The sequence below is a fragment of the Eublepharis macularius genome, chromosome 9, assembly GCF_028583425.1.
Source record: "Eublepharis macularius isolate TG4126 chromosome 9, MPM_Emac_v1.0, whole genome shotgun sequence".
Classification (NCBI taxonomy): domain Eukaryota; kingdom Metazoa; phylum Chordata; class Lepidosauria; order Squamata; family Eublepharidae; genus Eublepharis; species Eublepharis macularius.
The window spans coordinates 19,520,489-19,544,811 of NC_072798.1; the positions used below are offsets into that span (position 1 = coordinate 19,520,489).

Consider the following 24,323-nt stretch of genomic DNA (forward strand, 5'->3'; position numbering starts at 1 on the left):
GGTTGTTCCGGAGGAGGAGGAGTGATGCGGCAGGTTAGGGCCCCTCCCACTAAACTGCTGATTGGTTGGTTTTTTTCTCAATAATTGAGAAAATAATTGGTTAGCTTTTTCCCTTTATTCACCCATGCACACCATCCTGGATTGGAACCTGCGCTTGTATGCATCATTTTTTTCAATGGTGAGCCATGTCTAGTTTGGGTTTTCCACCCACTCTCATACGGGAAGAGGGAGGAGGGAAAGCCACAGATGTCCAAGCTGACCTCCCCATCAGTTACAAAGCACTGCATCGGCAAAAGATATAACTTAACGCCCTGCATGCAAAGAGGACATGGGGGAGGAGCAGAGGGGTTGCATACTATCAGGTGCGTGTTCAAGCGCTTACTGTGCTGCGAAGGACCGGGGAACATGGAAGTACCTAGAGCAGGATGTAGTGCAGGGGAGCCCCTGATTTGCCAATGGAAAGAAAAGCCTCCGCTGCTGTCTGCACTACTCTAAAGCAAAGTTTATATCCTGTGTTCCTAAGAGCTGTACAAGCAATTCAAAGTGTGTAATTATACAAATGTTTTAGATTTGGTGCTGGCGAGTTGAAGCAATATCATCAACATTCACTTTCTTCAATCTTGAGGAAGGGTCAAGTCGAAGTACTGAAACTACGCAGCATCTGGGAGAACAAAGACTGGATCTCACCATGTTTCTTTTGTTAAAGGAAGGGCAGCTTTGGGGGGGGGCGTTCACCTGAGAATTAGGGGAGGAGAACACATTTAACTCTTCCCACCATGCTGTTTTCCCAATCAAAATCCATCCCTGATGTATTGTCGAAGGCTTTCACGGCCGGAGAATGATGGTTGTTGTGGGTTTTCCGGGCTGTATTGCCGTGGTCTTGGCATTGTAGTTCCTGACGTTTCGCCAGCAGCTGTGGCTGGCATCTTCAGAGGTGTAGCACCACAAGACAGAGATCTCTCAGTGACTATTTGCCCCACCCCTAGGGAGGGGAGGGAAGCAACTGAACACTCTCCCCCACAAAACAAACAGCAGTGGGTGAGGGATTTTGACTGGGGGGAATGGTCAAAGGGTAACTCCCTGCTAGCGCCATGCTCTGATCAAAGGGCAACCCCTGCCAACTGCATTTCTTCAAAAAGAAAGCATTAGGGAATCCAGTCGTGGATATCTCACAAACCACTTAAGTTAGTCCTTTATGGACTGCGGTTTTAGGTTTAGCACTGTGTACCAAGAATCTGTAATCCTCCCTTGACACCAGTGTTAAATAGAAAACGTTTTCTTTCCAGACCATGGTTGTTACCATTTGAACCTGAAGCATCATATCTCTCTATTCGCTTTGGGCATTTCTTTGAGATTGCTGTGGGATGTTTTTCTTTCTATGAAGTGGCAGCCAATATGGAAATTGATTTTGTCCACTGAAAATGTCCATCCCCCGTCTGCTTTTTACTCTACAAAGGAAAAGGTATTAGGACAAAAGGTGCGTGCGTGGGGAAGAGTTTATTAACCAAAAAGCATGAAATAGTGAAGAAGCTCTTTCCCACCACACAAAGCCAGCTTCACAATTCAAACAGTAAACAAGAACACCGTGGAATTGCACACAACATTTAATCCCACCAATGCACGTAGGATTCGGGAAGATTATGCAACAGTCTTCAGTTGCTCGAGCTGAGATCTAGTGAATTTACTTTCTATTGGACTAGGATTTTACCTCAAGGCTCCAAAGGTGAAGAGCTAACACTTAGCCACCATTATCTACCAATTACTGAATATTTAAAATTAAACAAAGTGGGTACAGTGCAATCACCAAGCATTATCTTTCTCCGCATATGATAACAGATGAGCAAGCCCATTGGAAAAAGTGGTCTTTATTTCTCCCCAGGCTTGGCTTTCCCTTGATCCTCCACTTTCTTGATGGCAGCTTGGATTACTTCTTGGTCACCCAGAAACCGGTGCTGGCCAAGCGGACGTAAATCCTCATCGAGCTCTAGAAGAACCGGAATGCCGGTGGGAAGGGTGACATTGACAATGGCCTCGTCAGAAATGCCTGAAGGGAAGAATAAAAAATTACGCTCAGATCTGGGTAGGTGGCTGGGATAAAGCTGCCGTGACACATCTCCCAACAAGGATGTTTTCCAGACTTTTCAGTACCTGTGACACACATTTTGAGTGATTCTGCACACGTTGGATAATGCACTTCCAATCCTCTTTATAGATCATTTGGAACGGATTTATTTGTGTGCGGAACAAAAAATCCACTTCAAACGATTGATAAAGTGCATTGAAAGTGCATTATCCAACGTGAGCAGAATCAGCCTTTGTCTGTGAGCGGATCAAAATTGAGCACAGATTTCTCTTATGCTCAAAAAGATTATACACACACACACACACAAGCTGAGGATCGCGAAGGAAGCGAAAATCCCTCCCCACCCAACCCCACTTGTGGCCATCAAGGTATGTGGTACGCTTTCCGGAATACCTTCCCCACCTCCCAAGTGATGCATATCAGTTACCCTGCATGAACTTCCCTTTCTTCACATTTTGCCTCATTTGGCTTCATGGAGAACAGGCTGATATTTGTTCGAGCGCCTGAGGACAGCCTTTCAATGAGTCGACATAAACAACGGCAGTAGTGTATTAGTCAAAGGAAGAAAGGGAGGAGGGAGGAGGTGAAAGGAAGAGCTACATCCATCACAAAAAAAAAAAAACCCATGCATCATCACCTCCAGCTGAATGTGATAGAACTGGTCCAGAATGTTATCAACAGTCCTTTACTACTGATAACAGAAAGACCACAATAAGTTTTGAAACAGCTTTCCATCTACCCACTGAAACATGCTGGCAGCTGAGCAAAGACACGTCCTTCTCAGAGCAAAAGGGGTGCACCCGTCACCCAGTTCACACCGGGAAAAGGGGTAAAAGTGGGGGAAGAAGCTCAAGACTTCAGTAAAACTGAAAGCCTCTTCACGCTTGGCCCACTGAAAGCAGCAGGACTTGGTTCTGAATTAGCAGGCATCGGACAGGAGCAAAAAATAATGACTTTCTTTCGCACTGATGGCTTGTAATATAACTATTTAGAGCTCTTTATTGATTGCACGGCTTTAACTCATGCTGGCAGGCGCTTTCATACACACCCTCCACCCTAGCTTAAAGCTCTCTACTGACTGCAAATCTTTCAGATAACACTTTTTAAAAGCTTTGCAAACAAATCCACACACATTTTACTAGCTCACCTGCCCACATACACCTACGCTAGCCAAATCTGTGATATGTTAATAGATCAATGGGCGAAGTAACCAATCCCTTTCCATTATTCCTTAAAGGCCAAGAACTGCTTAAGAATTTTTTTAAAAAAAAAATCAGGGTCCATTCATCCCCCTAATAGGATCAAGCATCCATGCAAAGGGGTCCGCTAGGGCTGTTCAATGAAAATCAAGACAGTGTTTTTTTTTTTTAAAGGATACTTTTATAATGACTTTTGCTGAGTCAGTTTAGTTCCTATATTCAGAACACGGAACAGAGAAGCCTATTAAATACACATGTCCCTACCAATCAAAACCATCACCCCTCATTGAAAATACAGTACTGAATAAATGGTACAGCTCCTGGGATTTCTCAAGCTGAGATAACAAGAATCAGATCCGCTTTAAGACATTGGGGAAATCTCGACAAAAGAAAAAAATTCCAGGGATGACCTAGGACTCTTCCCAACCTCTCTCATCTCCTCAAATTAAGCCAACGGGGAGTCAACTTCTACAAACTGATGAAATGTTGGCACACAGTGTGAATGTCATCTAAGGCTAGTGTCTGGTTACTTCAGAGGTTTCGTAACACAAACCGCTTGACCTTTCTTCGCATTTCTGCATCTGTATCTGGTTGCGCCGTAGACTCAGTTCATCAAACTAAGCTACTTTCAATTCCTTACAACACCTAAGTACCTAAGCTAAACCCTGTTTAACCACCATAATTTCCCTATCGATAATCCCCATTTGTTAGAGAGTGAAGGAATATTTTGCACTCCCAATTTCAAAAGGAGAGTCATTCATATGACCAGCAAAAGGAGCAAACCAATAAACATAGCTACCTTCTATGGGGTTAGGGTTAGGTTTCCTCCAGCATCTTCACCCCGTCTAATTTGGCCCCAAGACTTTCAGGGGTTCAGTGCCTCCAACTGCACTCACAGTTGTCCACCCAGCTACATGCACCCATAATCCTAGACAGCCATACCTCTAGCAGGGGAGAAACATGCACATGGCCAGATGCATTTTGAAAGTTTTGACTACAGCTGGTCACCCAGAGGGACGGGCAGGCCACCTTCCCATTTAAAATTGGCTTTTCTGGTTATCTGCATGCGTCATCATTGGCCATACAATGGCTGCCCAGGATTGCAGACCCAGTAACTTGTGGCGGGAAGATGAATCACACACTTCACTCCCAGCCAACCGCTGTAAGCTCTCTCCCCCCTCTGTTCCTCTTTTATGTCTTTTTATGAACGCTCCAGATAAAATAAAACACACTGCTAATCTTTACTTTCAGGGAAGTCAGCTTAGAAAGATGAGATCACACTTGTAGTTAGAGTAAATTGCCAGCTGAGATGCAGTTGGGTGCAATTCTTTCCTAGAGGCTTGACATCTGCCAGCACAAGGTAGCAGTTAGAGTGCTGAACTAGGATCTAGGGGACCCGGGTTCGAATCCCCTCTGCCATGGAAGCTTCTCTCTCAGCCTGATCTACCTCACAGGGCTGTTGTAAGGATAATGTGGAGAAGAGGAGAATGATGTAAGCCACTTTGCATCCCCATTGGGGAAAAGGCGAGGTATAAATAAAGTAAGTAAACAAATAAATAAATCTGCAGAATAATTCAAAGATAATTTGGTAGAGATTCACTCCCTGCAGGGCCATTTACAAAATTGTCAAAATTTCAATGACAAGATTCAGAGAACAGAAAATAAATATACTTTCAACCGAACTGCTAAGATTGACGGCACCCCACTCTCCAACCTGGAAATCACAGGACAATTATCTATGACAACAGCCACATTTGCAACCAAAAAAACTACATGACTACTGTATGCTCTGCCACCCCAACAAACACACACATACAATAATACAATATCATATAACGATGTGTGTGAAATATGTGCTGTCAAGTCACCTCTGATTTATGTCAATCCTATGAATGAAGAAACCTCCAAAATGTCCTATCAGACACTGCAAAAGCTGCTGCTTCCATTACTGCGTCAATCCATCTCATGCGGGGGTCTTCCCTCTTTTCCTACTGCCTTTCACTTTCCGTTTCTATAGAACTACAAATTAATTTTCAGTGCAACAAAACTAAAATCCCAGTACCTTATTTGTTACGTGCATTTTACTTCTAAGCACGTCATTGGTGGTTTCTGGAATAAAGCTCCAGAAACTGAAATTAGAAGAAGAGTCAGTGGTGGCAGGTGGGAGCCACATGTGGCTCTCCAGACATGGCGGCAAGTACCACTGATCTAGGCATTTTAACATATCCTGCTCACGTCATCCCTGCTGCTTAACTAGCACAATGAAATCCTTGTCCGGCCTTTTAGCCTGCTGTTTAAGGAACGCTTTTATGTGGGCAGAAAACCGCCATCTCTTTTCCCCCCAATAAATGAGAACGTAGAAGGACTTTTTAGCCTTCTGTTAGAAGAGCCAGCATTTTGGATGAGTCAGATAAGAGAATGGACCAAATTCTTTAGTCTGAGAATAACTTTTTTTTAAATATCCAAATGCAAGGAAGTGAAATCTAGTAATCAAGTACCTAATTAGATCCCAAACCACTCTGATTTAATCATGCTCAGATAGTTTAACTTCAAAACAATTGTCAAGAATCAAAAGCAGTCACAGATTTGCAGCATTTTTAGGGGAGGCACCTAGAATCTGTAACACCAAGAACCTGCAGATTTCATGCATGGTAAGGACCGTGCACTGTTCATAGATGGCTGAGGCAGTCCCCGTACGTTCCTGCTTTGTGAGCTAATGAGTACAGATTCAGCTTGAGAAATTATTTTGATTGGCTCTAACATGCGTCCCATCGATCTCATCTTGGATCCAGGGAGATTCCAGCTCTGTCAATAAAGCAAATTGGAGACTCGCGGCAGAGATGGTTACACTGGTATGTGCAATTACCATGAAAACATTCATGTATGGCCACAAGCACACGGCAATCTAGTATTTTGTGCGGTCTGCCACACAACTGGTTTGTCTCCAACCGTTCCAGGAGACCTATGTCAGGAAACTGTCCAGACCTTTTACGTATTTATTTAAAACATATTTTAACCCATCTTTCAGCTGACACCTCCACTGATCTTAAGCAAGGTCCCCCAAAGGCCAGTATCCCTACAGATGGACCAACATTACTGAGTTTCAAAATATGTTCCAGAGAAATGTGAGGGGCCTCTCAGAAGCTTACAAAGGTTTTCAATTAGAACGCTGGTAGGGGTGGACCACCTTCACTGAAAGACAGCTTGCTTGTATGACCAAACTTACGCAATCACAGGGGAACTATGGTATGTTCTAGCATGCATGTTCAATTAAAATATGATTAAACTTCCATACCCATATTGTCCAGCCTGACAGTTGATCTGCCTCCCAGGCCCTGTTTTCTGTGCACCCACCTTCAGAGATAAGGCAGGTGGCAACTAGAGATAGGGCATTTTTGTGCCTTTGGATTTCCTTCCCCCTTGAGATACGGCTGGCTTCTACCACAACATCCTTTAAGCTTCAAGCCAAAAACATTTATTTTCAACCAGCCTTTTTAACCGTTTTATGGTTTGCTTCTGGTCCAAGGTCTGTTTTATGCTGTCTGTGTCTCTGGGCTTGTTGTAATGATGTTGTTCATTTATTTTAATTGTTAAGTAACCTTAACAAACTGATGAGGCACCATAGAAACCTCTTAAATAAATCAATAAAACTGAGGCCAAACAGGTTGCACCCTGCATGAACCAGATGTCGACTGTGAAATATGCCCCAGGGTCCTCTGCAAATGTACGAGTTACTCAGCAGACAGGTCAGCACAGAAAAAAGACAGAAAATTTACAAGCTACCCATCTGCTGAAGCTGAGAGCAGGAACAAATATGGCCCCTCATATGAAAGTGCCAGTGTGGAATAGCAGGAAGAGTGTTGGACTACAACTGGAGAAACCCGGGTTCAGATTCCTACTCTGCCACAAAGCCCACAAGATTAAGCTGGGCCAGTAGTTCTCTCTCACAGCCGGACCACATGTTACTAAATACACGCGAATGACACGCAAACCAACTTTCACGGGTCTCCCCTGTACACTCGCCAGTCTTTCAGCACCGTAATCAAACTCGTGTCTGCCTTTGCACGGGTTCTCTTGGCATTCCTCCGAGACAGGCGAACAGTATCCCATCATGCATCTGTTCCATTTCCTCATAAATTGAATCAGTGTTAGGAATTGTTCCTCAAGTGGTCAACAGGGGGAGTAATGATGAATTTTATGTTTGTCATTATGTTTGCTTATTAATTGCTTTGTGGTCAGCTGTAATTTTTTTTTTCAAAAGCCAGGAATGATTCCTAAGCTTGCTGCTAATTCCCGGCTAGCTTTAAAAGCAAGGAAAGTGTTAAATAGCTGCTTTCTCCTTCCTCCCTTAGGGTATGTACACACGTTTTTGTTTTTTTTAAAGACAAAAATGGGTTGCAACGTTGTAATGTTACTGCACTTTTTCCCTAGCATTAAAAGCCAGGAAAGGATTAAATGACTGCTTTTCCCTCCCTCCCAGGCATGTTTCAGACTTTGCCAAAGAGGGGGGGGGGAAGAAACCCAAGCATTTTGCACAGCCATTCAGAAACAAGCCTCTGCTTCCTGGGAGGGGATGAATCAGCAGCATTTTAACCCTTTCCTGGCTTGATTAAAAAAAATGAGAGTGGTACATGTTTCCCCCCAGAACTCTGCCACCAATTGCCTCTCCAGTGGGCAGGGGACAGCCCAATCAGCAAAAAGGGGGGAAGGGTTCCAACACTGCAACGTTACTATGCATGCTCAATTTTTTTTTTAAAAGTGTGATGTGAATTGCATGGCCCCGAAAGCCCAAAACTGCACCAAGGCTTCAAAGTGGGTTTGAAATGAAGCATGCCGTTAGAGCAGCCAGTCTCTCCTTTGGTATTGCTTGGGGGGGGGGAATATAAGCAGCAGTCAAATGGTGGGAAAAAACCCTACTGTGATGAGAGAGTAGTTCGGGTAGAAATGGGCAATGGCAGGCAAAAAAATTAGTTGCGCGACTGACATCCAAAATAAATTCTTGACGTTCCCTCACATTGACGTGAGCGCCATCTATCTGCGATATTGAGAGAACGGGTGACTGTGCCGAGGGTGGGAAGCGGAAGAAAATGGAGACGGAAACTCTACATTGCCGACTTGATGATCAAGACAGCGTACACTCGCCACTATCTGAACGCATGGCCGGACAAGGACACGTACTCATCTAGGCACGGGAACTTGGGGTGAGGCACGAAAATGGACACTCGCTCGGTCTCGTGTATTTAGTAACGTGTGGTCCGGCTCTCAGCTGAATCTACCTCACAGGAACGTTGTTGCCACAATAAAACAAAGGTAGGAAGAAGAACGTAGTAAACTGCTTTGAGTCCTCCCAGGGGAGGGGGGCGACAGAGTTTAAACTTCTAAATAATAAATGGGTGTCTTTTCAAAAAAGAATTAGACACATCTACGGAACAGTGGTTTATTCATAGTCAGGCCAGATGGCTGAGTGGATGAATGCTAAATACAGGCTGCCATGACTGGGGGGAAACCTCTATTTTTACACCCGGATTGTGAGATTTCAGGAAACATCTGCTGGACAAGCGGCCCGATCTGGCAAAGCATTTTCAGGGCAAGAACAGAACAACATCCAGGTTGCCAGCATTTGAAACAAATCAAGATCCCCAGGGATGGTTTTATGCCATTTGGCCTCTCCTTCCCGACTGCCACCCAATTGCCCCAATATAAACTTCTCTTAGGTAACCAAACAAAAAAGCAGAACAAACCAAAGTTAACTTAAATTGCTACTTTACAAACCCACACCCTTGTTTCCACACTTCTGTCGAACAAGAGAACAAGTTGTTAGATCTTCTTTCTTGGGCAAGAAGTGAGGTAATAACCAGAGACACGCCAAGCTAATTTATAGATGCTTTAGACTTTAAGTCTGCTCTGTATTTTTTTTTTTAAAGTCTGCCTCAAATTTGGCAATGGATTAAAAGGGTTATTAAGGTCACCTTCATCCTGCAGGGAAACTGGCTATCCCAAGCAGGGCCTGAGCGCAGCTGATTTGCAGGGTGACTGACAGGTAGGTCTGCTACTGGGAAATATTGCAGCAACACGGGTGCAAGTTAATAAGCAATTTCTAAGTTCAGGGTGACACAGTCTGCTATGAGCTATGGATCAACTACTCAGGACAATAAGAGTTCTACCCAAAACGGAACACAGCATTCTCTCTCTCGCATACACACAATGGCAGGCAATCAACTCTTTTGGGGCAAGAAGGCCAGAAGACAAAGCCCATGTATGAGACAGTGCACTTCTAGTTTATACACTACAATAATGATAATGCTACCATTCCAGCCTCCCCTCTGCTGTAGAGAAGTCGGCAATAACACAGTGCCAGAGAGGTAGGCAAGAAGGTAGGGTATGACTTTATGCCATAGTTAGGTTTAAAGAGCCTACGGTTCACATCCACACAGGCTACAAAACTTGTCACTTATGCTGCCCACAGCCCCCACAAATATAACCCCCACAGTCGATATAACCTAAAAGATAACACACACACCCATCCAGCCAAAAGGAAACATATCATCACCATTAAGATCTACACTGTATTTACTATGCTTTAAATGGAAACAAATTACCTTCCAAATGTTTCAGCAGAGCCCGCGTGCTGTTCCCATGAGCAGAAATCAGAATGGTTTTGCCCCTCTTTACCTCTGGCGCTATCCTCTCATTCCAGTAAGGAAGGAGTCTGTCAAGGACTTCCTTTAAACTCTCAGCCTTTGGGAGTTTTTCCAAGGGTACATCGCAATGCTTATACCTGCGATCGCTGTAGATTTCGTGATAATAAGGATGGGACTCTGTGATGGGAGGCGGGGTGACGTCGTAGCTCCTCCGCCACCTTTTCACCTGCTCTTCCCCATGGTTCAGAGCCATTTCTGCCCGGTTGAGGCCGATCAGCGCGCCGTAGTGCCTCTCATTCAGCCTCCAGGAAGCTTCGGTGGGAACCCATTCCTGCCCCATCTCCTCAAGCACAAACCACGCAGTCTGAATAGAGCGGCTGAGGAGAGACGTGAACACGAGGTCAAACTCAAAACCCAGGTTTTTGAGATGCCTCCCACAGGACTGGGCCTCCTTCACCCCATCGCTGCTCAGTTTCTGGTCCACCCAGCTGCAGAAGCGGTTCTCTTTGTTCCAGGCCCCTTCACCGTGCCTCAGCAGGACTAGCTTGTACTTGGCCATTTCAAGTAGGACCCTCTCAGGAAGGGGGATGAGTGTAGTGTCTAATGATAAGCCATCTGTACAGAAACAAACAGATAGATCAAATGCTTTGGGCTGGTGGTTTTCAAGTTGTGTCTTGGGCAGCCCTGATGAGACAGAAATGGCAGGTGAGCTTTCCTGAAAGATAGCTGGCCTACCACTATCAACCTTTCCTGGCAACATGCTGCTGTTGCCAAATGCAGGTGTGCTCTGGGTCACATTCTCCATTCAAATGGGGCAAGGCAAGCCCAGATACAATCAGCTCTTGCAATCCATGAACTAGAACATGGCCCCAGAATCCTCTGCCAACATGCTAGTGTTCCGTGGCAGACCTGCATGGGTTCCTCGCCAGACAAGAAGCAATGGTTTCCCTGAAGGTAAAACAAATGATGATGATATGGACCACGAAAAGAAAAAGATGTCACCAAATGGAGAATGTACAGCATTAGTACTTCAGAGGCCAAGGCCAATGGTGCTCAGAGTGTGAGAATCCAAGCACGATTTGTACACCAGAAAGTACGGTAAAGAATCTATTAGAATTGCTTCCTCACTTATTTACTGTTGGACCCCTGATGATGCAAGCACAATTTCTTGTGGGCCCACCACACACCTCCGGTTGGCATGGGCAGAGAGCTATGCACTGAAACAGGCCATCTGCATCTTACATATTTAATCTTTCAGAGTTCCCCCTTCCTATTTCCCAACAGAAACCGACCACCTTATCTCCTTACTAATCAATTTCCCCTCCCTCCCTGTAATTGCTACTCAGCTCTGATCTTGATGACCTGCATATTAAGAACTTATCAAGCAGGTGGTTATCAGACCTCCAGTTCCCACGTCCCGCCCCGCCCCTATGCATCTCATTTAACCCTCTCTTTCCCCCATAACAGTAATCAAACAATCCCAGTAATTTTGCTTCCACATTCACGGGCTTCTGAATTTACCAAATCCCTCTCTCCCACTCGACAGAGAACAAATGTCAAAGGATGCAGAGGAGTTAGCCGTGTTACTCTGTAGTAGCAAAAATAGAAAAGAGTCCAGTAGCACCTTTAAGAATAACCAACTTTACTGTAGCATAAACTTTCGTGAATCACAGTTCTCTTCTTCAGATGCATGGAGGGTAAGAAGAAAATGGTCAGATATATAGGTGGAGAAGGGAGAGGGGAGTAGATGCAATCAGTAGCTTCTGGTAATGGGATCAGTTACTTCTGATAATGAGACAACCGTTCAGTGTCAAAGGATGCACTCTTTAAGCGTGTTTACTTGTACATAAGCTCCAATGAAGTGAACGGGTCTTCTTTCCAAACCACTTGATAAGAAGTGGGCAGGCGACTGATGGTCTGAGCTACCTGTTTCTAGTGCCAGTGTTGGTGCAGATGTAACTCTGCATCACAGTCAGCACTGAAAGCAGAAGGGAGGTGGAAATCTGGGCACAGTGGGAAAAAAGACAGTCGGCAAACTAGTCAAAGGATCCCTTATGTATTCAACACTTCAGGCAATGTGTCACTTCAAAAACATCACGTAACATCTGTTGTACGCACCGTAACCATTGCAAACGTATTCATCCTATGCAAGTTTCAGGCAATTGTGCAGCCTACCTAAAAGGAAGTAAGAAAAGGCAGTGAAACCTACAGCAATTAGATTTGTACAGAATCTGACCATTTCTCTAAGGCTAATTTTTTCACCAAGGAGGAAAGTTGAGGTCTGGACTGTAGCGCTTCAGACTACAAGCAGGGATTCACAGGATTGTATGGTCCCTCCTCCAGAAAACTCCCTGAACGTAGAAAATTAGATGTTGGTGGGGAAACGGTTCCAGCGCAGTCTTCTCCCCAACACTGTTGACGGACGGGAGATATTTTCTGAATATGAGCCCCCGCCTGTAGTGTTAGGTGGTACAGCCCAAACTTGGTGGTATACCTGAATCTGATCTACACCTGTGTTGCCAGCCCTTCTTCCTCAGAAGCTTTGCATGTTAGCTCTATACAACCAGTGTGCTATACTGAACAGAGGGATGAACTAAGATCTTGGAGATCCAAATTTATAGCCCTGTTTTACCATGAACTTCACTGGCTGTCAGGTGTTGGCATCACCTGTCCAACAAGACCCTGTGTAATGTTTGTACTCTGATGTTATGGGTGTAACTAAAGGCTGAAGCTATTTCTTGACTGCGATGCGAAAGTATGCAAGGGAGGGGCTGTCTCTGCTGTTGTCTGTATGTTCTCCTATACTCCTCTCTCCTTAGCTTGGGAAGATGTGCTTGCACGGACACTCACGACCCAGAGACTTTTTCTACATCAGCTCTGCTTTTCCCGCCTAGAGGCTTCCTCTTGAACTTAATTAACCGTTACTTTAAGAGAGTGGGGATTTGGGAATTCACCCATGCTTAGAATCCTATATATGGCCTGTGCTTGTAGAGAAACACCATTCCTGGCAAGGATGGCATAAGATCCTGAAACTGGTAGCATATCAATACAGTGAAGTCTTTTGAGAGTTGCCTGGCAGATCCTTACACTGGCCCTTAATCAGCCACACACAGTATCTCAGCCTAGTCTGCCTGATGTTAAGAGAATAAAATGGGGGGGAAGTAAAACCCATTTATACCACCCTAAGGTTGCTGGAGAAAGACTGGGGAAAACTTTTCTGAACAGATATATTTCTGGAAGCACAGAGAGATGAGAAGTACAGCCTTTGACTCGTTCATAAACTAATTCAGAAAGTATATTCAGAGATATACTGCCTCTGTATATGGAGTGTCAGGCTATGGGTGACAGGATACGGTAGACAGATCCCTGGACCATTGCAGCAAGACACAGGTTCTTGGTTAAATGGTTTTATTCAGAAATCCAGTTCTTTCCGTGTATATGCCCATAGATTTACTCAGAGGAAAGAAGCATCCAAGCAGTCCATGCTTCCTTGATAGGAATAGAGACTTGAGGAAAATACAGTTCTAAATACAGTTCTGCACAGGGCTTTTTCTGCGAAAAGAGGTGGTGGAGGCCTTCAGAGAAAATGGTCACATGGCTGGTGGCCCCACCCCCTGATCTCCAGACAGAGGGGAGTTTAGATTGCCATCCGAGCCAGATGGCAATCTAAACTCCCCTCTGTCTGGAGATCAGGAGGCAAGGCCACCAGCCATGTGACCATTTTCAAGAGGTTCCAGAACTCCGTTCCACCACGTTCCAGCTGAAAAAAAGCCCTGGGTCTGTATCCATGTCATTGTCTTAAGTGTTGCACCATTGCTAATACTGTGCCTTTTATTTCAGGTTACAATGTTTTTTAATCATCACTTTCATTTCTCTCTCCTGGGATGGTGGTCCAGGGAGAGAAATGAAAGTGATGATTAAAACATTTGTAACCTGAAATAAAGGCACAGTATTAGCAAGGGTGCAACACTTAAGACAATGACATGGATGCAGACATGGCATGGAGGTTCCATTTAGGTGCCACAGCCATTAATAGACCGAAATGCCATGAATTTGTAAAAAAACTCTCTCAAATTAGTGCATCTTGCGCTGGCAGTGAATTTCATCGGAGTTTCCCCTCCTATTCCTTCTCCCTCACATGCACCCACTGGCCTTGGCAATGACAGAGCAGTAGCCCATCTGGAGCCGTGCTAACAACTCAAGCAGCAGGGAGTCAGAAAGGCTGCTTCAGACACTACAGGGGAAAAAAATGAGAATCCTCAGAGCAAAACATTTGCACGTGGATTTTCTACAGTTTCACTGAAACACATGACAGGAATTTGCACATCATTCTTGCACTGAGCACAAGATCCAAATGAGTGCAGAACACCCTTATTTTGGGTGGGTGGGAGAGACACCAGTCAAGCCTTCAGACATTACAGGAGAGGAACAAGTAAACGATTTCTCTTCCATGTAATAATGTCTGAAGCAATCATGAGCATCCCAATTAGACGCCTAGCAGGGACTTGTGGCAACCGCAACACACAGAAAAGCTGCCCTTGGTCAGAGTATCACATTGGAAGCAGCAAGCGAGTCAGATACGTCAGTGGAGGAAGCAGGGCAGGCTTTCTATTATCCTGCAGGGGGGGCAGGATCCTCCTGCGTTAGTGATCTCTTGCTCCCTAAAACATTCTAAAAAATGGGGAGGGATCTAGAAGCAACATGTCAATCATATACATATTCGCTGTTGTAGGCAAGGGGGGAAAGTAGGTCAGCTGATTATGTAAGCCGAGTGCATCTGCTGTACTAGAATGCAACACCCACAGCAATCTTGATTTGCACAGCAGTTCCTTGATAAAGGATGACCTTCATGCCAATGGGCTCCACCGTCAACCTGAACCCAAAAGGACACTGAGCACACAACCTACCCCACACACTACCATGTATCTGCAGAACCCCAGTGGCAGGGGGCCACATATTTTCACCCGCCTTGTCTCAGAGAAGAGAAGCACACATTTCAGCTAGGATCATTATCTTCACCAGCCATTAAGAACCCCCCACCCCAAATCAAAGTCTTTTGCCATAGAAAGAGCAAAATCTTGCCTCTCTGTCTGCACCAAGTTTTTGAGAAATCCAGAAACAAGAGAGGCCCTTGCTGCTTCCAAACTCCCCAATACCTGAGGGCAAGGCAAGAGAAAGAGAGGCAATGAGAGAAGTTCACATTGTTTCTACCTCAGTCTAAAGCCCTGCCCTAAGTGAGAGGCTAAGCCTGCTTCTCCCTTAAATCCCACAAGCATGCCGGACAACTCGGAGAGTAACAGTGGGCTCAGCTAGAGGAAAAATGGTCTTTAAAAGGCCAAGCTTGGGGAGAGTGCAATACTTAGCCCCACACCCATCCCCGCAGCAGCTGCGTTGGAGCATCTACATGCTCCACTTCTACTACATACATTCCACTTCTACCACCAGCCACCCTTCAGTTCCTTCTATGAGTCAGATTCAAGGACACCTTCCTTTGATCCAGTTCAAAGGGGAAAGCCCCAGGAAGCCATGTCCTATGGAAGCTCCCATTGAATTTGGGAGGTTTCCTGCATTCGGGGGAGAGGGGATCCCTATGTGAAAGCAACCCCTGTGTCAGAAGACCTGCCAGTAGGCCAAGGGGCTTACGTAACAATCTATTGCTGAAAGTTTGCTGAATGGGAGGGTGAGCAAGAAGTATGGAGGGGAGGAATCTAAAAGTCACCAGGAAAACAGCTGTGGGAGAAAAAGGAGGAACGAAAGCAGACAGGTGGGCTGTGGGAAAGAACTGGCACGGGCGAGCAGAAACAAACAAAATCTTCTCCAGAGACCTATGACTAATATCTAGCAGGTGACCAAGACATGATGGTACTTTTGAGTCATCAAAAGTAGTTTGGTTTTGGATCCACGTTTACCTCAAACCTGGATATTATTTAGTTGTTTTACAATACCATTGTTGCAGAAAAGATAGAAGAAATCTGCGTGGAAGCATCCATCAGTCCAGAGCTGGTTACTGTCTCCCCAGAAACAGTAACGGGCAGACTTTATGCTTTAGAACATCAGTCACCCATATTCAATGGTACATTGGCACAAAACATCCCACCTACCTTATTAGATGTGAAAAACAAGCGAAGGTCAACTACTAATATACAGTGATACCCAAATCACCACCCGCAAGCTCTAGAAGTCATTCCCCACAACTCCCCCACAACAACATTAGTATGGATCTCATAAGGCCTGTTTGGCTAACAGTAATTTTCTTCCCTCAGGGCATGCAGACTTTCAATGATGCAAGAGACTCTCCCACCAGCTACTGCATTAGCAGAAAGCACTGCCTTTTAACAAAACAGCCCAATCAAGGATATCATTGCACCCACAGAGATTCAGAGGAGGCTTTAAACCTCAAGTCCAGTACAATCAGTGCTGCTGCCTACAAAGAAGAGGAAGGGGAAGAGTGAATAGCTGTGCTATTTGGCACCATATAAAAGGAAATCTGTGTGCGCAAGTTGAGCTCTGGGGTCCATAAAAATCGCTTAAAGCCTAATTTGGTTTACTGTTCTAGTTCCACTTGTCGTACTGGGGAAATCATACAGTGCTTACAAATTCGTTCTCCCTCCCAGGCCAATCCTAGATCAGTTGTCTGCAAAAATTATTCCATTTTCTAAAGGGAATCAAGCTATTGGATCCCAGAATTCCCCCAGGCCCTGGAACAATCAACCCTCTTCACTGTCCAAGAATAATTATGTTAGGACAGACCATTACAGTTGCATTAAAGGAAAGCAGCTATCCTTAGAGATAACATCCCTTGTGTATTATAGAAGAGCCTTCAAGGATTCATTCCATTCCTTCCCAGTTTAAACACCACAGTATTCCAGATTGTGAACTCTGTAGGTCAATTTTAAAAGGACTGGTGAACATATTGTCAGGCATTTCTACAGATGCGTTGTTTATAAATCTGGTGCAAGCATCAGCTTGTTTTTGAGCTTGACTACCATCCAGGGAAGAGTGGACAGCCAAAGGAATGCCTATGGGAATGCACTGCATGATACACATACAGGAGATGTCTCTAAATCCTAAAACAGAGTTGTAATCCTAAACAGAGTTGCACCTTTCAAAGCCTACTGAAGTCAGTTGGCTCAGAAGTGGGTAACTCTGCTTGGGATTGCAACACAAGTTACATGCAGCAATCTAGAGTTGATCCCATTTCATGTGGGACAGCAGCACTGCGCCAAGGAATCAAATGATAACACCCAGATGGTATTCTTCCCAATATTGATCTGTACTTCCTCTCCAGACTTGGAGCCAATGCAGACAGCCAAGTTATTACACCACCCAATAGCTCAGACATCTGTATCATCAAAAAGGTAAAAGAAAATTTTACTCCATATTACATGCAGATTTTTAAAAAAGAATCAGTCTCTATCCATTCTGTACCTCCTTGGTCTCCTGTCCCTCTATCCTCTGTATGGAGTTATTTTCTTGAACAAATACTGCTTATAACAGTGGGTCCAGAATTAGCATTAGAATTAGATAATTAGTGCAATGCCCACTTATCTGAGCATCAAAACTAGTAACAGTGAAGCTAAAAATCAGTAGAGAAGCAAAATTCTAACAAGTCAGGACAACAAAGATCTCTGGCCACAATTCCAAGGGGGAGGCCATGGGCAAATCCACATTACTCATTCTAAGTCGCATGTTCCCTGCATTCCCCATGCAATCCCGAGTGCCGGTCACATTACCTCATTAAACAGACGCATTTCATTCACACTTCTCCCGAATATGTGGTCACAGGTTTTCAACGGGAGTTTCACGGTGGCCGTGAACGGGCCAATGCGCAATTTACGCGGTTTTTTTAAAAACCATCCCCCTTCCTGTCTCTCTGGCCGTTCCAAGAGTTCCTATTGGCTGATTCAACTTGCAAGTGCTCCGTAGTCTGCAAAGACTGTTTTTGACTTCATAGCATTGGATTTATTGATTATGCTGTTTCTGAATCAAATCTGGTAGTTTGAAAAATCATTTTGGGGTGAATCCATCCTCAGAACGGACTCGCGAAACTTCCTTTTTAACTTTTTATTTTTTTTATTTTATATTACTGTAATATCGAAATTACGAAATATCGAAATAATGACACTCCAAGGAAGTGAAACTTCAGTAAAATTCAGGCACTGAACTGTCCTGCATAGGAAATGCCCACGAAAGCTTCCCACATGCTTCCAAATTTCCAAAAAAGAAATGGGAGAGAGCCATCAGTGCTGTCAGTGGGGGAAAGAGAGGCATCATTATCTTCAATGATGTTTCTTTATAAGGCAAGATCGAAATAACGAAAAGTGCGCTCAAAAAATTTTTAAAAAATGGCCGGGAAAAAAAGGTCCCGCCCAAAAAAGCGGTTTTCGAGCGGCCGTGTGACCGGAGGGACGTGCAAGAAAGACGGATTGGAAGCAGGAATGTGAACAAAGAGGAAAAATCACGGATTGGAGGCAAACGGAAGATATCCGATAAACATGTGGGTAATGGGTGAATGTGGATTTGACCCATATTTCCACAGCTGACCAAGAAATAATGGAAATATTACCTCAGAGTGAAATTAGTTCAAGCTATATTTGTCAAATTAGTATTTAGCACACCAAGTTTCTAAAGTTTCCATTTTCAAAATCTGAAGTGTCAGCATTTCCTATCAGTTTCAAATCAAGGTGGACTATGCAGGCCCTTTCAGATAAAAGTTTCCAGTATATAAATTACAAATGCAAATCCCGGAAATGTCACATTTTGGTTGTCACTTGTTTAAGACCAACCCTGCTCCTATGCTTTGAGACATCAAAAAAAAGTTTTTCTAAGCAGTAGCTGTAAGTCTCAATAGGTAAAGCTTTTCCTAGCTTTGTGAAAAGAATGGCAAAGGCAAAGAAACCAAATACATTAATAGATAACCATCTTATTGTGTGGGTTCAGTTTTCAAAAAGTACTAGAAGTAGTCACCCTGTTTTCTGGCAGGTCTTTAAAAAAAAAACAGCTGTGTGAAAGGCAGAAATCACGATAGAGTTTCCCCCAAGTCACTCAATACCAGAATTAGAAAGTCTGCACAGAAGGTTACCATCTAAAATAGCCAGGCAAACGTAAACTGGAAAATGCCCTTTATTTTTATTAAAGGAGCATAAACTGACTCCAGAAACCTATTAAAAGGAATCCATAGCTGGGCCTTAGCAGAGTAATATTGATTGCAAAGAAAACATGATGGGTGGTTGGAGCTTGTGTGCTGGCTGGTGTGAGCATGAGAGTGAAAACAACAAACTTACACTTGACTTACGTTTAGAAAAGTAGTAAGAATTCATTGTTATAGAAACTCCATACTCTGACAGGAAAGGAGGAGAGATAGATACCATATCTAGTCTAAGGATGGACATGGATGGCAGGACAAGTCCTGTATCCATGATGCAAGGAGAGAAAAGAAAAAAAGTATGACAAAGCCAGGAAGAGGAGGAAGCCCTGAAATTAGCAATCTACACATCAAAAGATATTTCTGGTCAGCAAGAAGTAAATAGATGCCCTGTGACCTCCCTATCTTTCTAACTCTCTGGTTTCTCCCCCACTGAAACCTGAGGAAAGGGTCAGTGTTAAGTCCTCCTCTACTAACAATTATGCTTTAAGATTTATATCCTACTTCCTAGCTACACATTCACAGAATTTAAAACTTTAATGTACATACATACATAAATAATGTAATACATTTAATGTTGCGTTTCCAGCTGTAAACTACCCCACCAAACTTGAATCACAGGCAACAGATATGTAGGTGTGCTCTTCTGAACTAATGAACTGCAGCAGTACCATGGAAAGGTCTCAGAAAGGTGCACCTTTAGAGAAACACATGAAGGCCACCTTGGTACATTTTTTTAAAATGTCCCAATTTGGGACATATCCAGCTACCTCAAGAATACGCTTTCTGCAGCCTGCTTATTACATGAGAAGCACAGTGAAGACTGCTGGACCATTTATGAGATTTTAAGGCTAAACTACCACTTACCCCTTAATGCCATAAACATGTGAACACATGTAATGCATATGTACTAGTCAACAATCCTCCCAGCATACGTTTATTTTAATGAAAGCCCAAGTTCAGTACTATGTGTTTTTCTTATCACTGAGGAAATATTTGCTTTCCTGCTAATTCCAGATGGGTAGCCCTGTTTTGTCTGTGGCAGAAAAACAAAACAGGAGTCCAGTGACACCGTAAAGCCTATTTCAGCATAAACTTTAGCAAGCCAAAGCTCGCTTTATCAAGCGCTCGGATCAAATTAGCATCTCCATGCATCTGTTGAAGTGAGCTCTGACACACACACAAAAAGTCTGCTGGAATAAATTCTGTTAGTCTATAAAGTGTCACCAAACTCCTGTTTTGTATTGCTTTTTGCTGAACTTGTGTGAATCAATGCTAACTTCTGTTTTCCAAACAACAGGCCCTCAGATTACAAGTTACACCTCAGGAGGGTAGCCGTGTTGGTCTGCAGTTGAAGAGCAAGATCTGGGTCCAACAGCATCTTAAAGACCAACTAGATTTCCAAGGTATGAACTTTTGAGGGAGCTTTGACTCTCTTGAAAGCTCATACTTTGGAAATCTAGGTCTTTAAGGCGCTAGTGGACTCTGTTACATCTTGGTATACCATAGCATGGATATCTCTTCATAACAAAACCTCATTAATTCATTATGTGGCATCACATTGTATATGTGCAGTCAAATCGCAACTGACATGGCAAGCCCAGCAAGGGGCTGTCAAGGCAAGTGAGAAGCAGAGGTGGTTTGCCAGTGCCTTCCTCTGCAGAGTCTTTGGTGGTCAACCATCCAAGTACTGACCCTGCTTAGCTTCTGAGATCTGACGAGATTGGGCTACACCATGCAGCCATCTCTCTCATGTGGCATTTGGTCCTGTTAAAAGAACAGGAGCAGAGACCAGTTAAATATATCACAGAGTTGTAAGCACTTCGAATACTCACAAATGAAAACTATTATTAATATGTTGGTTTGCAAAATCATTCATCCACCATTCAGAAATTGTGTGAATCAATACTAAATACTGTTTTCCAAACAACAAGCTCTCAAATTACCAGTTATATCTCAGTATACCATAACATGGATATCCCTTCATTTAAAAAGCCTCGTTAATTCATTATGGGGCATCAGATCTTGTTAAAAGATCAGGAGCAGAGACTGGTAAAAAAAATAGAAAACTCAAATTCAGAAAGCCGTAAGCGCTTTGAACATCCATCCACAAGGGGAAACTACTATGAATATGCTACTTTGCAAAAATCATTCTTACAATTTTACCCAGAATATTTTTATCAATTAACCTTTAGGGCTCACCAAAAATGGCATGGCATGTGTAGCTAATCGATCTCTAGGTACTTGAGATCAAATCCTGACTCAAGTCACAAGGAAAAGCGACCTATGAGATTACTCCACTAGCACCCCCCACCCCCCATAAAAGGCTGATAGTTTCAGGTAGGCAAGTACCCTTAAAAATCTTGTTGGTCTTCCAAGTGCCACTGGACTCCAATCCTGCTATAAAAGGCTGGTTATCTCGTCAGCCTGAGTCTAGCACACATCAACATTGCTTTTTCAGCATTCTAGAATAGCCTAGCACAAGAAAGAGAAAGCCAGAAAAGGCGAACCACCTCCTCCCCCTAAAAATACTTTTAAACTGAATCCAAGAATTAATTCCTGCTTAACTAACTCTTCCATTCTAAGCCTTCGGCTAACTGAAACCCGCATCCGAATAAATGCAAACCCAAACACGACCGCTTACCTCGAAACTGCCGAGCTGCCTGACCCAGCAGCATTCACAGTTGAAACAGCTTAGTGCTGACTGCTAATGGTGGAGAGGCAATTGGAGGCTGCTAGAGGGTACGCCCTGTGATTGGAGTGTTGGCCTGCCACTCACTTGCAAGCAGCAGCTCTGCTTCCTATCAGGAAAAATCCTGCCAGGGCCCAGGGGGATGGACTAGATGACCTAATAAGTATCCCTTTGCACCAGCCTCCTGTGAGGCTTCTCGGAGGAAGGCGGGGTTGCATGGGCTAAATGGAGATCAGCGTGATGCAGGGCCGGGGCTGTTGCGCGGAGCTGCTGAGGAGTTCTTTCCTCCATTTTTGCTCGTGCTTTCCCACGTGCATGTGTACTCGGAAGTAGAAGCGAGTTAAAGGTTGCGGCCACAAAGAAGGGGGGGGGGGGACTGGATGTTCTCCACCTGCAGCTGAAGATCTTTATCAGATCCTGCGCACGCTTACTCAGGAGTTGCTAGGGTTGCCGAATCCAGGTAGGAAATTCCTGGGAATTTGGGGGTGCAGCCTGGGGATAGACCTCAGAGGGGTATAATGTCATAAACTCCACCCCCCAAAGAAGTAATTTTCTCCAGGAGAAATGACTTCTGTTGCCAGCCTCCAAGTGGTGGCTGGAGACTTCCTTGAATTACAACTGATCTCCAACCAACCGAGTTCAGTTCCCCTGGAGAAAATGGCTGCTTTGGAAGGTGGACGGCATTATAACCCACTGTGGTCCATCCCGCCTCCTCAAACCCCTTCCTCTCCAGTCTCCACCCCCAAAATCTCCCGGAATTCTCCAACCTGGAGCTGACAACATTAGGAGTAAGCCATATTGATCCTGATCAGCATGCATGGAATGGATGTCCCCACCACGGGCTTTAGAAGAATTTCAGGTTTTATTGAAAATCAGCTGTACTTCACTTGGGCAGGATTCATGCTTTTTACCTATCTTCTTTTTTAACATCTGGGTCTGTTAAAATTTGTGGAAAGCAAAACCTGCCCTTGGGTGCTTTTTAAGAAAGTTTTTTAATGTAGGCTTCCTCTCGCAGTGGAACAAAAATAACTAGCGTTATGTGCATATGGCAATTTAAAGATAATACACGATTTTCTGGTAGTATTACCAACATTTTTCTCTGGTAAGGCTTATGAGCCTTACAGAAGTTGCAGAACAGTTCAACTTGTTTCCTGGAACGCAGGCATTGCTGTGTCCCCCTTGAACTCATTGTCCACTCTTTTCTGCAGGATTTTTTTTTCATGTTCACCTTGAGAATCCACACAGTCTGCTGGCCTGGTTGCTTTTTCTTTTATTGTTTTCCTTATTTGCAAGCTACCTTGTATATATTTATGTAGATCAAGTTAGATGTTAGTATTTTGAATAAATATATTTGTTCTGCGTCAGTTTTATGAGGTACATGGGGAACGCAAACCCTGCATATTTCTGCTGGTCGAAGCCTTGAATAAATGTTGAATTTATGCATTGCAAACACTGGGATTATTAGAATCCATACTGGTACAGACTGTTCAAACCACCATTCCAGATACATTTATCTAGGAAAAGAGTGTGATCTTGTGTCTGTAGCAGTTTTAAGCAGGGCCATATTAGACGGTAATGAGGTTCTAAACTATGTCAGGATTAAGCATCCCAAGAGCATTACCCTCAACATGATAATTTAGTCACTTTTAGTTTAAAAAAATATAATTAAAAATAATTATAATAATTTAGAGAGCCCTCATAATCTGAGGCCATAAACTGTTGTTCAATTAACTTGTGCACATGCCTAGCTCTGTTTCCAATCCCCTAACCTCATTAAATGCAGAGCATAAATGGTGCCTGTTCCTCACAATTTCAGGGTTCGTTTTTTTCTTTACTTACCTGCCATGTATTCTTTCATTCAGAATTGGAAATTTTGATTAGGGAAGCCACTGCCATATCATGCAGGGCCTTTCCAAGCGCCAGGCATTTCTGACGCAAGCAGCTTCCACCGCACTGTTTGACCGCAGGCTTTACTTAGAACCGGCCAGTTGCTATGGCAACAGAACATGGCTCCTGCTTCCGGGCCCAAGGACTTCATCAGAGCAGAAATTCATATAGATCAGTGGTTTTTTAAAAGTCCAAGTTGGTGCTTCTGTGCTATTATATCAAAATATTTTTATATTGGGAACATCCAGAAAAAAGGTTGTTCAGTCAAACCTACTGTATTTTGTGGAGTGGGGTACCAAAAGCAGTGAAATAATTCACTTTCCCAAATATTTACCTCCAGGTATAAATTAGCAACAACAAATATTTAACAACCTGCAACTTTAAAGATACCTGGGTCAGTACGCAGAGCCATGGAAGTTTTTGACTGGTCAGGGAATAGAACCTCATGAAGTCTGGGGTGGGCTTGGGGGGCAGATTTTCTGGGTCACAGCTGATGACCATGGAAAGAATTGGCATGTTGGGCTTAGTGGCTCAGAGTGTTGAACAAGCCAGCCATCATATAATACCATGTTACCAGTAGAGGTCAGTGTTTACTAGCAGAAAATATTTTGTTAAATCCTGACAAGATAACTGCCCCTATATACGCCAATTGTCTCCTGTCTTCAGGTACAAGTCC

General features: G+C 43.8%; 1 protein-coding gene across 4 annotated transcripts; it reads right to left on the reverse strand.

Annotated features, from left to right (window-relative positions):
• Nucleotides 1–1,478: 1,478 nt before the first annotated feature.
• Nucleotides 1,479–23,663, reverse strand: BPGM (bisphosphoglycerate mutase). 4 transcript variants are annotated; one of them, XM_054988497.1, is made up of 4 exons: nt 23,600–23,663; nt 12,042–12,098; nt 9,882–10,538; nt 1,479–2,044 (listed from the first exon to the last, which is right to left on the reverse strand). In XM_054988497.1, the coding sequence occupies exons 3-4, from the start codon at nt 10,480–10,482 to the stop codon at nt 1,866–1,868; spliced, it is 780 nt and encodes a 259-aa protein (XP_054844472.1). In that variant the 5' UTR covers nt 10,483–10,538; nt 12,042–12,098; nt 23,600–23,663; the 3' UTR covers nt 1,479–1,865. The 4 variants fall into 4 exon arrangements, with proteins under 4 accessions (XP_054844472.1, XP_054844471.1, XP_054844470.1 ...); XM_054988496.1 differs by lacking the exon at nt 23,600–23,663 and adding an exon at nt 21,713–21,778; XM_054988495.1 differs by lacking the exons at nt 12,042–12,098; nt 23,600–23,663 and adding an exon at nt 21,713–21,763.
• Between the last annotated feature and the right edge of the window lie 660 nt (nt 23,664–24,323).